Raw genomic sequence first — 13,003 nt, forward strand, 5'->3', positions numbered from 1 at the left:
AGACAGATTAAACAGTACTAGAAAGTCATTCTGAGAGTTTTAAGTACACTGTGAAAACGCAAAAATAGGGCATAACTGGGCTGATCACACATAAATCCGTATTTATAATAGCTTGTGGGAGTGATAGTTCTCTCTGGAGAAAGTGCTTATTTTAAATAAATATCTAAAATGCATTTAGATGTGTTTTAAAAATTATCCTATAATGCCCTACAAATAGAATCAACATGGAAGATAATTTTTAGTGGTGATTTGTTCACAAATAAAAGCACCAAAGAAAAGTTTAAATAAATACCCTTTTATTTAAGGGTAGGTAATTTATAAGGAGGCCCGGTTTCCAGGAGCCGGGTGGCCACAGGATAAAGCAAGGCCCAAGTGAGCGCACGGGGGCTAGCACCCTGTCCCAGCTGACCAAGGCTGCCAGGAGCTGAGGCCGCCAGGACGCTGGAGTTTCCTCTCCACCAGTTTCCTCTCCACCACAGCCTCTCTGGGACTGGAAGTCTCTCATCTGGAGAAAGGATGAGGCTGAGGTTCTAGCTCTAAGACTGCTCTGTGCACGTGTCCGGGTACGGAGCACAGTCACAACCCTCCGAGGCAGCGCTTACTTGGTACTTAGCACAAAGTAAAGTGTGTTCTTCTGGGATCTGGGCTTTGCAGAAGTGCTTCAGGGACAAGCAACAGGGGAAGCGGGCCCTGCTGTGAAGGCAGGGTTACCCCCAACAAGGCAGCTCCACTCCCAGATGTTTTATAAACTAGGAGACTAATAAGGTTTTCTCTGGGGAAAAAAAGATTTTCGCTGACTTTTAATCAGTCGTCTAGAAAATAACATTTTATTTCTAAGTGCATGTTGTGTTTCAGAGTATTTTATCTGCAATACCAGAAGTAATAAAATTTTAAAATAACACTAGGTACCTATAGGTATGTTATTTGCCCATATAGAGAAATAAAAAGCATCTCAAATTCAATCTTATGGAAAACTAATATTCCATTTTCTCCCTAGGTACACGTAATTTCTAGACTCTTAAAAGACTAATTTTGGCAAGTTATAAAAGGGGGCACACCTCAAGCCCCTTGAAATTTTTCTGTATCAGCATTTGTTAACCAAGGAAGGACACCCTTGTTCCACAGACTCACACATCAGGAAGATGACCTTACTTTCTACCAAGAAAATTATCTTTCATGTTACAATAAGACATTTAAAATTACTGCCATAGAAGTTTAAGCAAGGGCATACTTTTGCAACTTTTGAAGACATCAATACCCACATTCTGATTATTATCAGTTTCTACATTGTGTGACTTAGGGTAAGTCAAGTAGTAATATTTAAGAAGTCATAAAATCTTGTCAATAGTCTGACTAGCATAGCCTTCTCGGTCTGTGAGTCCCATTAAGATATAATTGTTTTAATTAATTTGTTTAATATTCTAAAAAATGCTTACTGAATTGCATTAACTATAATAGAATTTCCAAATCACAAGTAAGGCAAGGATACAATACCAAAGATACAAAAAAGGGTTAGAAATTAAAAATCAGAACACTCAACAAAAAAATCAAATATGCACCACACTGTGTCCTACGTTAGTAATTGGCACATGACATGCATTTTGTAGATAATCCTATCCAATATCCTTGCATGAACTTTGGAACTTATAAAACATGCCTACCTTCAGGAAAGTTATCTAATATCAGTGTATAAATAAAATGCCAATAAAACCCGCACACCACACGTAACATGCGATTAACACCAGTCATGCTCAAATGAAAAAACAGCAGGGAAAACAAAGGAGAGAGAAAATGTAGTAGGACACAATTCTAAGTACAAAAGTCAATTCAATCTGAAGTCCCGATTTCTGTTTATTTCGTATTTAAGCCTTTAGCTTTTACCCTAAAATATAAATGTTAACACAGAAAGAAGTCTCCCTGCCCTGGATTAGAAAGTCACTGAAATTGTAAAGCATCTCCAACAGTATCAGTAAAATAGTTTCACAGCGTTTTAATAAATGACTTGTGTTTCTGTGGCCTAGCCTTTAAAATCATCAGCACTGTCAAAAGAGGTTAAGTAGTACTGTTAGGTGTCCCTGGAGACAGAAAGTGCTTATCTAAACTCTCAGCAGATGTGTCTGTTTAGAAATAGCTCTTCTCAAGGTAGTTTGTGCTTTCCTATAGATCGGTTCAAGACAATCACATGGACATGCTGAATCACTATTCAAGGACTGCACTACGTTTTTTGTTTATTTATGTGTTTATGTTCAGTCCTAACTTTGAGAAAGGTTTTCATCATGAATGGAAATAGGATATTACAGTCTACTTCAAAATAAGGTGAGGGGCCAATTAAATGGTATGCCATCAGTCAGGCAGACCTTCAAAGGAAAAGGAAAAAAGGGAAAGAAAATGAGCACACAGGGAAGGCGAGGACAGCCCGCCGGCAGGCTCAGCACTCCCTCGGGCTCTCTGCAAGCCTGGCGGCAGCACCTAACACCCCAAGGGGGCCAGCGGAAACCTCATTCTACCTCAGAAGGCACGAGCGTCATTCAGAACAGCACTCGTGACCAACTTCTCTCCAGAAGTCATCACTGACACTGCTTCGGCTTCCTAGTTTCCATCCCTAATAGGAGACGGACAACAAGTGGGGAGATGGCTGACACAACCCAGAGTCCCCAGGGCAGGCGCTAACTGTGCAGCCCGCTGACATCAAGATCCTGTCTTCCTCTTTGCTCACACCTTAAAAATATAAGAGTATATAGTCATGGCAGGTGTGAAGGATCAGCTGCTTTTAACACAAGCTAGAAACCAAAGTTAATATTTATATGAATTACCACTATAACAATGACTTGGTTTCTAAATTTATTTCAGCTTCAAGGAAGAGACTGACTCAAAAAATAATGTTTACTAGAAAAAGAATTTCTGTAAAGCAAATCTTACATCCTCTGATCTTCCAAGTGAAACATGAACTGGGGGGAAATAATACAAGTTGAGTCAAAACTTGTTATTAAAAAAAAAAGACAGTCAATAACTGACACTCAGCATTGTGCGAACCGTCAGCGGCCGTCCCTAATGGGAGCTGGCGGCCACTCTACCTTTGCTTGTTCCCCGGGGGCACTAGGCACACTGGACCACGCTCCTCGGTGGCCAGTCCACGCAGGGCCTCTCACTCCATCGGCACAGATCCCAGAAAGGATCCCCCTCTGACCTTTTTAATCTCAATATTTACGTGCATCATATAATAGGTGTGTGCACTCTCCCACTTTCCCATTAAATACCACAGCTTAAAATACCAATTTCAAGATAATTCTTTCATTTGAGACTAAATGTCCGATGAAATGAATGTTTCCAAGTCATTTGAATATGGTTTTATTGTGGTATGTGTAACAACCACCTATATACTCCACTAGTATAGTTTCCTCTCTCCTTTAATAATTACCACCAGAAAAAAAATACTGATATAACTTCTAGCTACTTAGGTAAGCGAAAAACCAGGATTCAAAGAATCAAATGAACAAAAACATCAGGCTACAAATGAACACGTTTAGTCATCATACCTGAGTATCCCCAGAGAAGCTGCTGTGCTAGAATGCAATTAAATCCGTTCTTAGAAAAGGCCAGATTGTCGCAATTCTCACGTGACGGCTACAGGAATTGTTCTGTATCTTAAGATAACAGTTTGCAGACTCTTACACATAAACAAAACTCCAAACGTAGCAGAATGTACATTTAAGATTGAAAGATGTATTTCAATACGAGCCAAAACCAAACTATTAGGCATTCCTACCATTTGTCTGACTCAACTTTTTTTCTATTTATTTCCTTCAAAACCCATTGACCGGCTCCTCTAACTTCTGTCACCCATTTGCTCAGGTAACCTAACACAGAAATAATCTCGATCTGTAATAGGAAAAACAAAACAAAACAGAATCATCGTTCCAACTCTGCAGCTCTAGCAGGTCACGTAAATCCTTCAAATTCTTTCGGCTTCGATGTCCCCAGCCCTCAAAGGAGGGTGACGATTATCTCAGGATTGTGGAGAGCAAAGGAGATACTGAAGACACAGGAAATCCTGACTCACAGGCACAGTGGGGGGTCTGCCTTTTCGTCCTTGTCCGTGCAACACCATCCCACCTGGCCCAGCCGCGGGGGCTTAGCGTTAGCTTGTCACCCAGGCACTGGGAGTACGAAAGAAGTAACAGACGGCCCCTGCTCTCAAGGATTCGTAGTCTGGCACAGTGAAAACATGCCTGTGACCAGGCAAAGGGGAGCAGATGGACTGCGACGGGGTCCGGGCGTGAACCAGAGACGGCCCCTCAGGCCTGCGGTGCCGGGCAGGGCCGGAGACGCGAGAGTGGGAAAGGGAGCCGCTTGGAGGAGGCGCGTGGGCTGAGGGTTAGAAGGTGAAGGAAAGTCACAGGGCCAAGTGGAGGAGGGAGCCAGTAGTCTAAGCAAAAGGAACACCGTGTGCAAAACACAGGTATGAGAAAACCTTAATTCAGGTAAGAAAAAATTTACCAAGCACCCACCTTGAAGTGGGCGCTATGCTGCACGGCGGTGACAAATCTCACAGGGTTCTGGTCTCACAGGGTGCAGGGAACTCAAGTTTGTGCACCTGCAAGCGCCTGTGGTGACAAGAACAGAAGAGGGATACCGAGGGGCCAACCACGGGATGCCCCACAGGCCACACGAACAAGACCGCGCCTGTCCCGCGTCAGGATCTGCTCGAAACCTGCGAGCGGGGCAGGCGGTGATGAGACGAGGGGTGTGGGCACAGTGACGGCGTGTCCCCGAGACAGAGGGCCTGCAGCACAGCCAGAGAAAATGCAATCCCCAGACCCCGGAGACTGGAGAACAAGGATGGCGAGCGAGGGGTTCATTCCTGGGCATGGTAACGGGTGCCTTTCTCAAGAGGAAGGACCAGGCAAAAGGAGAGACAGACGCAGAGAGAGGATGAGGACCCCAGCTGGGAGAATGCCGACCTTGAGACTCCTAAGGAACTCCAGGGGCAGAATGATAGCAGCTGCCACCTCATCACCATTTCTTATGAGCAGGTAGCGTGTTAAACTGTACACGTTCTGTACACATCATCCGATCTTCAGAGAAACGCCTACCACGACTAAAACATTACAATTGAGGTTATCAATAAGCTGCCCCGCTGCGATAATGCAAACTGGATAAAATTCAGTTGGTAAGTTGTGACTGCCTGCCATCTTCCACTCAACCCTTTTTCTCATTTCATTCCACTTGTAAGAAAGCAATCTTGCATTTCATGTAATTGAATCTTGAGGGCCCCAGATATACTCTTTTTTTTACATCTTTATTGGAGTATAATTGCTTTACAATGGTGTGTTCGTTTCTGCTGTATAACAAAGTGAATCAGCTATACATACACATATATCCCCATATCTCCTCCCTCTTGCGTCTCCCTCCCTCCCACCCTCCCTGTCCCGCCCCTCCAGGTGGTCACAGAGCCCCGAGCTGATCTCCCTGATATACTCTTAATGGAAGGATGTTCCTGTGCTGCCACGATACTGATGAGGAAAGAGGCTCAGACAGGTCGGGTAATTTGTTCAAAGTCACACGATGGAGGAGTTGACTCTGAGCCCAGATTTGTGCGGCCACAGAGCCCAGGCTTGTAACCACCACACTGCACTACACTGCCCCTCTTGAGACTGGGGTGATAACCGAAGGTATGGAGACCATCACATATGCGTGACAGTGGATGCCTGGGGGTGAATGAGTATACTCGAAGAAAGTGAGGAACAAAATGAGAGCTGAGCAAGGAGTTCCTGAACTAATCCCATTTAGGGGGTAAGCTGAGGAACGGCAATTCACAAATAATTCTCAGAAGCAGGCAAAGAAGTATAAGGACACCGAGAGAGTGGTATCATCAAAGCCAGGGAGTTCAAAGAGGGAGTGACCAATAATACCAAAGCTGCAGGGAAGTCAGGTAAAAGGAACAGAACATTCCACTAGATTTTATAATTTTTAAAAAGTCATTAACTGGTGACCTCAGTCAGGCAATTTTATTGGAATGACGTAGAAGCAAATGTCCATGTGCTGTGATAACAGATGATGAGAAAGTACAGACAACAAACACACGCCACTCCTTCCAGAAGCTGGACTATGTCGGGATGCAAGAAAGCGAATCAAAGTCAAGGTCTGTTTTGTTTTCCCCCAAACGGAAAAGACAGAAGCGTGTAATTGCAAATGGGAAAGAGGCAACAGAGGTAAACGGTGAAAGTACAAGTAGTAACTTAATACTTAGCTCAGGATTTTAAATGTGAAGCAAGTGAAAGGTAAAACTACCACACAATGAGACAGATTTTGCTTGGGCTACAGAATTAGAGAAATACCCCTTGCAGAGGAAAAAAACTTCATACTTCAATTGTATGCAGCAGTACTTTCAAAATTGGCCAATCAGATTTTACTGATAATTGGTAAACAGAAGTCCACAGTGCTTTGTGTCAGCAAAACGATCACACAGTCATTATTTAGAGCAAAAAAGACCCAGTGCTGTTAGACATCTGGGACGTTCCCTACCACAGGCAGGGAGCTATACAGACGTAATACTCTCGGCCTCTCCCCTCCCCACTCGTAGTTCCCCACCTGCCCCACACACCAGAAAGAGGAATGACTTATCAACCAGTCAGGGTGAAGAGGCTCTGCCCCTGCCCAGGGAGACTCGTGGGGCAGGGCGTACCCAGGAAGGAAGCCCGAGGTCTCCCAGTGCCCCTGCAACTGGCCTGGCGAGCTCACCCGCCTCTGGAGGGGTCACAGCACAAGTCCACCACGCGCCGCAAGCCAGGAGCCCCACTACCAGGATTATCAGTAACACAGGGGAGACTGGCGACGTCTACCTGCTGGATCCCTCTCTGTGCATCTCTTTACTGACGCGGCTCTCAGGAAAGCAGAGGTGTCATTTATTGGGTCCCCATCAGTCCCTATACATGTTTCATGTTCCCAAAACATGGCAATAAAGTAGTATCAAAAACAAATTTTTGTCTGGAACCAATGGTATAAAAGCAATAGAGAAGATACCCAGGAAGCAGTTACCCATCACCCATATGGCCAGATAAAAATACCGGAAAGGCTAGAGATCAGGATTATTAAATAATCACAAGGGTGGCAGGCCAATACTTTAATCAAGATAGGAAAAGTGACCACGAAGACAACTTCTGGGGTAACTGAGCCACAGGTTACGGGCAACAAACACAGTGAAGACATCTCTTCTAGTTTAACAGTCAAAAAAATTAACCAGGAACCAGAGATAAAACATGGTATTGGTATGATCCTACAATAACAAATCAGAATCCACAGTAGGTGAGAAAATGAAAAGACGTACAAAGTGGGAAGACTCAGCGTTATAACAATGTCAAATTACCAAAGTTAAGAGTATATAAATTTAATTTGTCCCTAAAAATATTACAATAGGTACCCCATCCATCTAAGGCCAGAGAAGCAAGTTGTGGCCATGTTCTGTGCTACAACAGGGTACTTGAACATTTGAGTAAAAGCAGTATGATTCTGCTGGTTCTCTACCCCTTCCACCTGATTTGATTCTGAATAACTTCTGACTGATTTCCAAACCCCTAGCTACCTCAGAAACTACTGGCCATTAACAAAAACTCTGTCTTCAAAAGAAAGTAAAACCACACAATGAAATAGCACAGCCATGAGAAAGGGTGATCCACAACTGCGTGCACCAGCCTGGACGGATCCCACAAACTCGGAGTAAGCGAAAGCAGCGGACAGAGTGCACACTGCGATTCCCCCCACAGGGAGTACAATAACTTGCTGAATCAATCGGTGCTATCAAGAGTCAGGGTCACAGTTACCCTTGAGTGGACAGGACTGTCACAGAAAAGGCAGCCAGGAGTCCCTGGGTGTTGGCAGTCTTCTGGTTTTGATCTGGGCATGTTCAGTTTATAAGACTTCATTAGGCCTACATTTAAGATATGTATACTTTTCTGTACGTACATTATATTTCAACGTGACGTTTTTATGTAAGAATGTAATAGAGAATTTGAAAAGTAAGGATTTCTAAAACTTTGGAGCAAAGAATGGCAGAGTAGTAGGAATCCATGTTTAGACCCCCAAAAAGGCTACTCTGAAGATGACAATTCCCAGTTAAGGAAGGGATCTCGATATTGGGAACAGCAGTGTCCCAGGGACACCCTCCCGGTTCACACCGCACTCCCTTCAGCGTCACTCTGCTCCATCCTGAACTCGCCTCCCCCATTCCAGCTCCTTTCCCTTCTGTTTACATGAATGATGCACAATCATTACCTTTGAAAAGAAAACAGCATATAGTATAAAAGACACATAACAAAGAATATGCTTTACAACCTCAACTAGTAGGACAAATCTAGAATTTTTCAGACCAATATCTAACTTTGAAAATGTTCAGGCAACAGTCTTACAAGAGAAAGGATGCTCACAAAAGTTGAAAGATAATACTAAACAGAACCATGGTGATTTTTTTCCCAAAAAGGATTCCCAATAAAGGACACCCAGCCTTCGCTACGACCCCAGGAGTGCCCTTTCCTGGCCCTGCGGCAGAGGTCATTTTGTCAGCCTGCATCTCCTCAACGCTGCCTCAGGACAGCCACACAGAACTGAGGAGGCAGGTGGTGTGAGGACAGAGCAAGGCTGATGACCTTCTCTCCGCGTATGCGCCCTCTAACCCACAAGAGTGCCCTCACCACTGGATAGGCTACAAGGGATGAGGCTGGGGGCACAAATGGAAAAGAAACGGGGAGCACTGAAACCTGCAAAGCACTGCGCACGTGCCAGGGACCACATCCATAAAGGCACACCGCCAGACCGTGACAAGAGACTTTTAAATACAGTATCACGTTCGGATTCTTCTGGATGTCAGAATCCAGCACTGACACATCTTAAACTACAACAAGTACGTGAAGTTGAACCACATGGAACTGCTGAGTGATAACGTCTAAAATGGATAACTAATAATTTCGTAACGGTTCAACTTAATAGGAAACTTACATAAAAGGTCATTTTTATCAATACATATATTAAAAAAACAACAACAACTAAACAGCTATAATACCTCGGGTTTGGGCAGCTTCCTTTAAAGCAGCCAGAAGGTGAGGCTTCAAGTTATCCAAAATAAATTTTCCTTCGAGACCTGGGAAAAGGGACCTAAAGAGTGAAAGAAACACAGCAATTTTAATCTTCTAACAATTCTAAGATACAGAAATTCAATCATATAATTTCAAGCCAGTTAAATGTAATTACTATATTACATCAATTATAAGGCACACATCTAATCACACTGCAACACTTTTTGATCAAGTATTACCCAGGCTTCACTTTAAAACATGAGGACATCATGGACCATATCTAAATCCAGAAATTGTCTAAACTTCTTAGAATAAAATTCATTTTATTTTCTGAAATCTCAATACACACCCTGAGTTATAAAGAATTACTTAGTGTGGTATTTTAATTAATTTAAATTAACTTCATCAAAATAATTCACTTTTGACTAACTGTAGTTACTATTAGCTCTTTATAACCATTCTTTTCTGTGTTCTGTTATTGGAATTTCCAAGAAAAACAACAGCTTGGACCCGCTCTTTAACTGGTAAACATCTGGATGCCTTTCACCTTAGAATGTAAAAATGTATCCTTTCCTATTTTAACAAGCAGCTCTGCAAAAGTCACCCTAAGGTAACATCCACACTGACAGCTGACGAATTTCACAGCAGCCGACTGAAGTGCGGGCAGGGGCAGAAGGTGGGGTCCGCGCATACCTGGGATAGTTTTCTGAGCTTATATAGATCACATCTTGATCAGACACAGACGAGGAGAAAGGGATGAAACTTCCGTTCTGTAGGGGCAGCAGCTCCAGCCCCAGCAGCTCGCCGTAGGCCTGGTCGGAGAGCACGAACTCTAGCAGATGCAGCTTCTCAGCGGCGCTGGTACCGCCCAGGTGCGCTGCCTTCCGCAGCACCTGCCGGGTCCACGCGGGCGTCACCTTCCTCACGGGCCTCACGCTGGACACGGCGAGCTGAACGGCGGTGGCCACGTGGGCCGGGACCCTGACGACCTGCTTCCCTGAGCTCTGGAGATAGCTGAGCACGGACCTGGTGCATTCCAGACTCTCGTCCAGTTCCGAGAAGCACGCCTGCTCCAAGGGGACCCAGTGGCCGCTGAGGGAATACAGGACTGCGTGCTGGAACAGCTCGTGAAACAGAGGCTCCAACACGGGCTGCCAGTGCGCCGTGGCCCGCTTGACGTCGGGCCACAGCTTGTAGATGACATCCACCGACAGGGGCAGGTCGGGGCTCCTTCCCGCCTGCAGACGTTCTATGGAGTCTAAGATCAGAGTGGCGTAGGCTCTAGGGACGACGTTCAGGACGAGAAACTCATTCCACAAGGCGGCCGGGTCCCTCCACTGGTCCAGCTCTCTCCATTTGATGCTCCTGCGATTGTCCGTCAGGCCAAAGAAGCCACTGATGTGAGCTGGGAGGCCGGTTTTGCTTTCCTCGCCAGGCGGTAAAGGAAGGAAGCAGAAGGCTTTCCCAGAGAACTCGGACGCTGCTCCTCCCTCCTGCTCATCTCCACTTGACAGCAGCATGGCTATTCCAATGACGGGGACGAACTTCAACTCATCAGCCAACGCATCAAGCCTACTACTAATCCCTCGCCCACCCACGCTGTTACACACCAGCCAAGACGTTTTCTGTGCACCCCTGGCACTCTCATCTTCTAAAACTATATTTATAGGGTACGTGACACAGGTTATGCTGCTGCTGGGAATCTTCTCACAATAGTTACTGATGGCGGCCCCCAGGATCTTTATAGAATCCGGCCGCTCCTGTGTCAGGGCTGCACTCTCACTAGCAGTCACTCTGAAGACCAGCTTCTCTGTTCCATCGGCCTCGCGGACGTGTAAGGAGATGTCCTGCACACTTTTCAGAAAGAGCAGCACCGTGTCTGCATCTGCCCTGAAAGACTCAAACAACTCGAGAACCTTCTGCTTATTGTAGAGGTTACTACTAAGCTGAGAGGGCTGCAGCCGAAGGGGGAAACGGAAAAATGTTCCTGGAAAACTGCCATTTATAAACGTCTCCTTGGTGCTTCCAAAGATGCCAATGAATGGTGCAAACTGGTCTGAAAGTTCGCTAATTTCTCTGCTGTCCTCTTTGAGATTCCAACATTGGCCTGATTCATGTGGACCAAAAAGTGTCTGATGAGGATCTAACATCCCAATCTGATCACCACTAAAGATACAAGGAACATCTGTAAAGGAAAATTCAAGTCATGATCAACTCTGAAATTTAAAGGACAACTGTAAGCACAACTACAATACATAGTTACTATCATATATTACACACGAAGAAGCATGAGCCACAGGGTGACTCTACACAGATTTATCGAAAACAAACTAAATCTAGCTTTGGAAATAGAATTCTTTGAGCACAAAAAATGATTTCTCTTTTGATTCAAAAAGTACCAGGCATTGAGAGACTTTACATGACTGTTGTGAAAACCTAAGATACATCGTCAAACACTTATTAAACAATTAAAATACGTAAAGAGAATTTGGATATTTACACGCTCCCCATAGCCAAGTGAACCCAATTAAACAGAACAGAGTTGCAGCCTATGCTCAAAATAAAACTTCAACCACAGATCCTCTGAGAAAAGAGGGAAGGGAAAGAACAACACAGATGATCAGCAAGCACCGTGCCCTGGAGCGAGTGAGAAATGGGCAGTGACTTGAGGGCCTAACCTTCACACGAGACACAACTCCGTGAGGTCCACCTGTAATACGCATGGTCACTGACCACAGCCTCAGGTGTCACAACCGCCGATTCCTAAGCTCTCGGGTATTTTAAGTAGGAAATGTTACATCCACCGGCCCAACCACCAAGTCCACCAGCAACGCCGGTCCACGGCCCCCTCGTCCACACTCCCTGTTCCACTCCCACTATTGAAACTACGTCAGGAAGGCTCCTGATGGTTGTAAAGCAGGACTCAAGAACTTCACGGATCCTCGGATTAGAGAACGGCACCCCGGGTAACACTGTCCCACATAAATGTGCTCGTTCTCCGATAGCGAACAAATCCACAGTGAGAGCAGATGCTGGCCATCAGGGGAATCTCTAAACAATTCACTCCCGTACAGCTGGCTCCATGCTTGTGCAACTCACGTGTGTGCCCCATAAAATTTAAAGACTACTACATGACACAGATGTGAGGAGCAACTCACAAATGCTTGAACACATGAATATTAATATTCGTATAATTGTTATATAATGATTTCATCACTGTTATTACATAACACATAACTAATATTACTTAACACAATATCATACAATATATCGTAATAATGTAAATGCAATTTAAAAAATAGGCTTACTAAAAATGGGCCATAGTGATGGTGACCCTATATTCCACTTGCCCAGGGCAGTCCCAATTCAGGCCAGTGTCTGAGAATAATACCACCTCTTTCACTCTCAGCAGTGTCCCAGTTTGGGCAATAAATTATGTGCCACTCTAGCTACAGCTACAGCTCTGCCAGCTCAACCCTCCTTCTCCTGCAAGTTCAAAATGCACAAACGGTTTCAAACTAAACGATAACAAGTGCTAATTTCATAAAAAAGTTTTATCACAAAACTATAGTAAATACTAAAAGCTCTGATTCTGGAAGAACAGCCATATACCCTTAGAGGTGTCTACCCTAAGAGTTTCAAGTATTTCCTACTATAACTATGAATCAGAAACCTCATATTCTTTCTAGATTACAAGCATGATTTCAAAGTAATGGTTAAAATACTCGTAAGTTTAACGAGAGTAAAATTTTTATGAGGAAAGTGAGAAACCAGAGTCATTTCAAAGGTCCTCCCCTTGTCAGTTATTCAATACCACTGGATATTATACTTTCTTCTTCCTGTTATTTAAACCTATGTACAAGAAAATCTGTGAAAATCAGTTTGCCTGACTCTTAAAGATTTGCAGTGTAAAAGTTTTTAGAGTAACAATTTTG

General features: G+C 44.3%; 1 protein-coding gene across 1 annotated transcript in view; it reads right to left on the reverse strand.

Moving 5' to 3' along the window:
• The window catches only part of SACS (sacsin molecular chaperone), a 41,517-nt gene that overhangs the window by 15,127 nt on the left and 13,387 nt on the right, over nucleotides 1–13,003 (reverse strand). The window contains exons 7-8 of the mRNA XM_059995685.1: nucleotides 9,762–11,253; nucleotides 9,056–9,147 (exon numbers count right to left, since the gene is read on the reverse strand). Of these exons, the coding sequence (XP_059851668.1) occupies nucleotides 9,056–9,147; nucleotides 9,762–11,253 (1,584 nt within the window). The remainder of the gene's footprint in view (nucleotides 1–9,055; nucleotides 9,148–9,761; nucleotides 11,254–13,003) is intronic.

This window comes from Delphinus delphis, chromosome 18 (assembly GCF_949987515.2).
Source record: "Delphinus delphis chromosome 18, mDelDel1.2, whole genome shotgun sequence".
Classification (NCBI taxonomy): domain Eukaryota; kingdom Metazoa; phylum Chordata; class Mammalia; order Artiodactyla; family Delphinidae; genus Delphinus; species Delphinus delphis.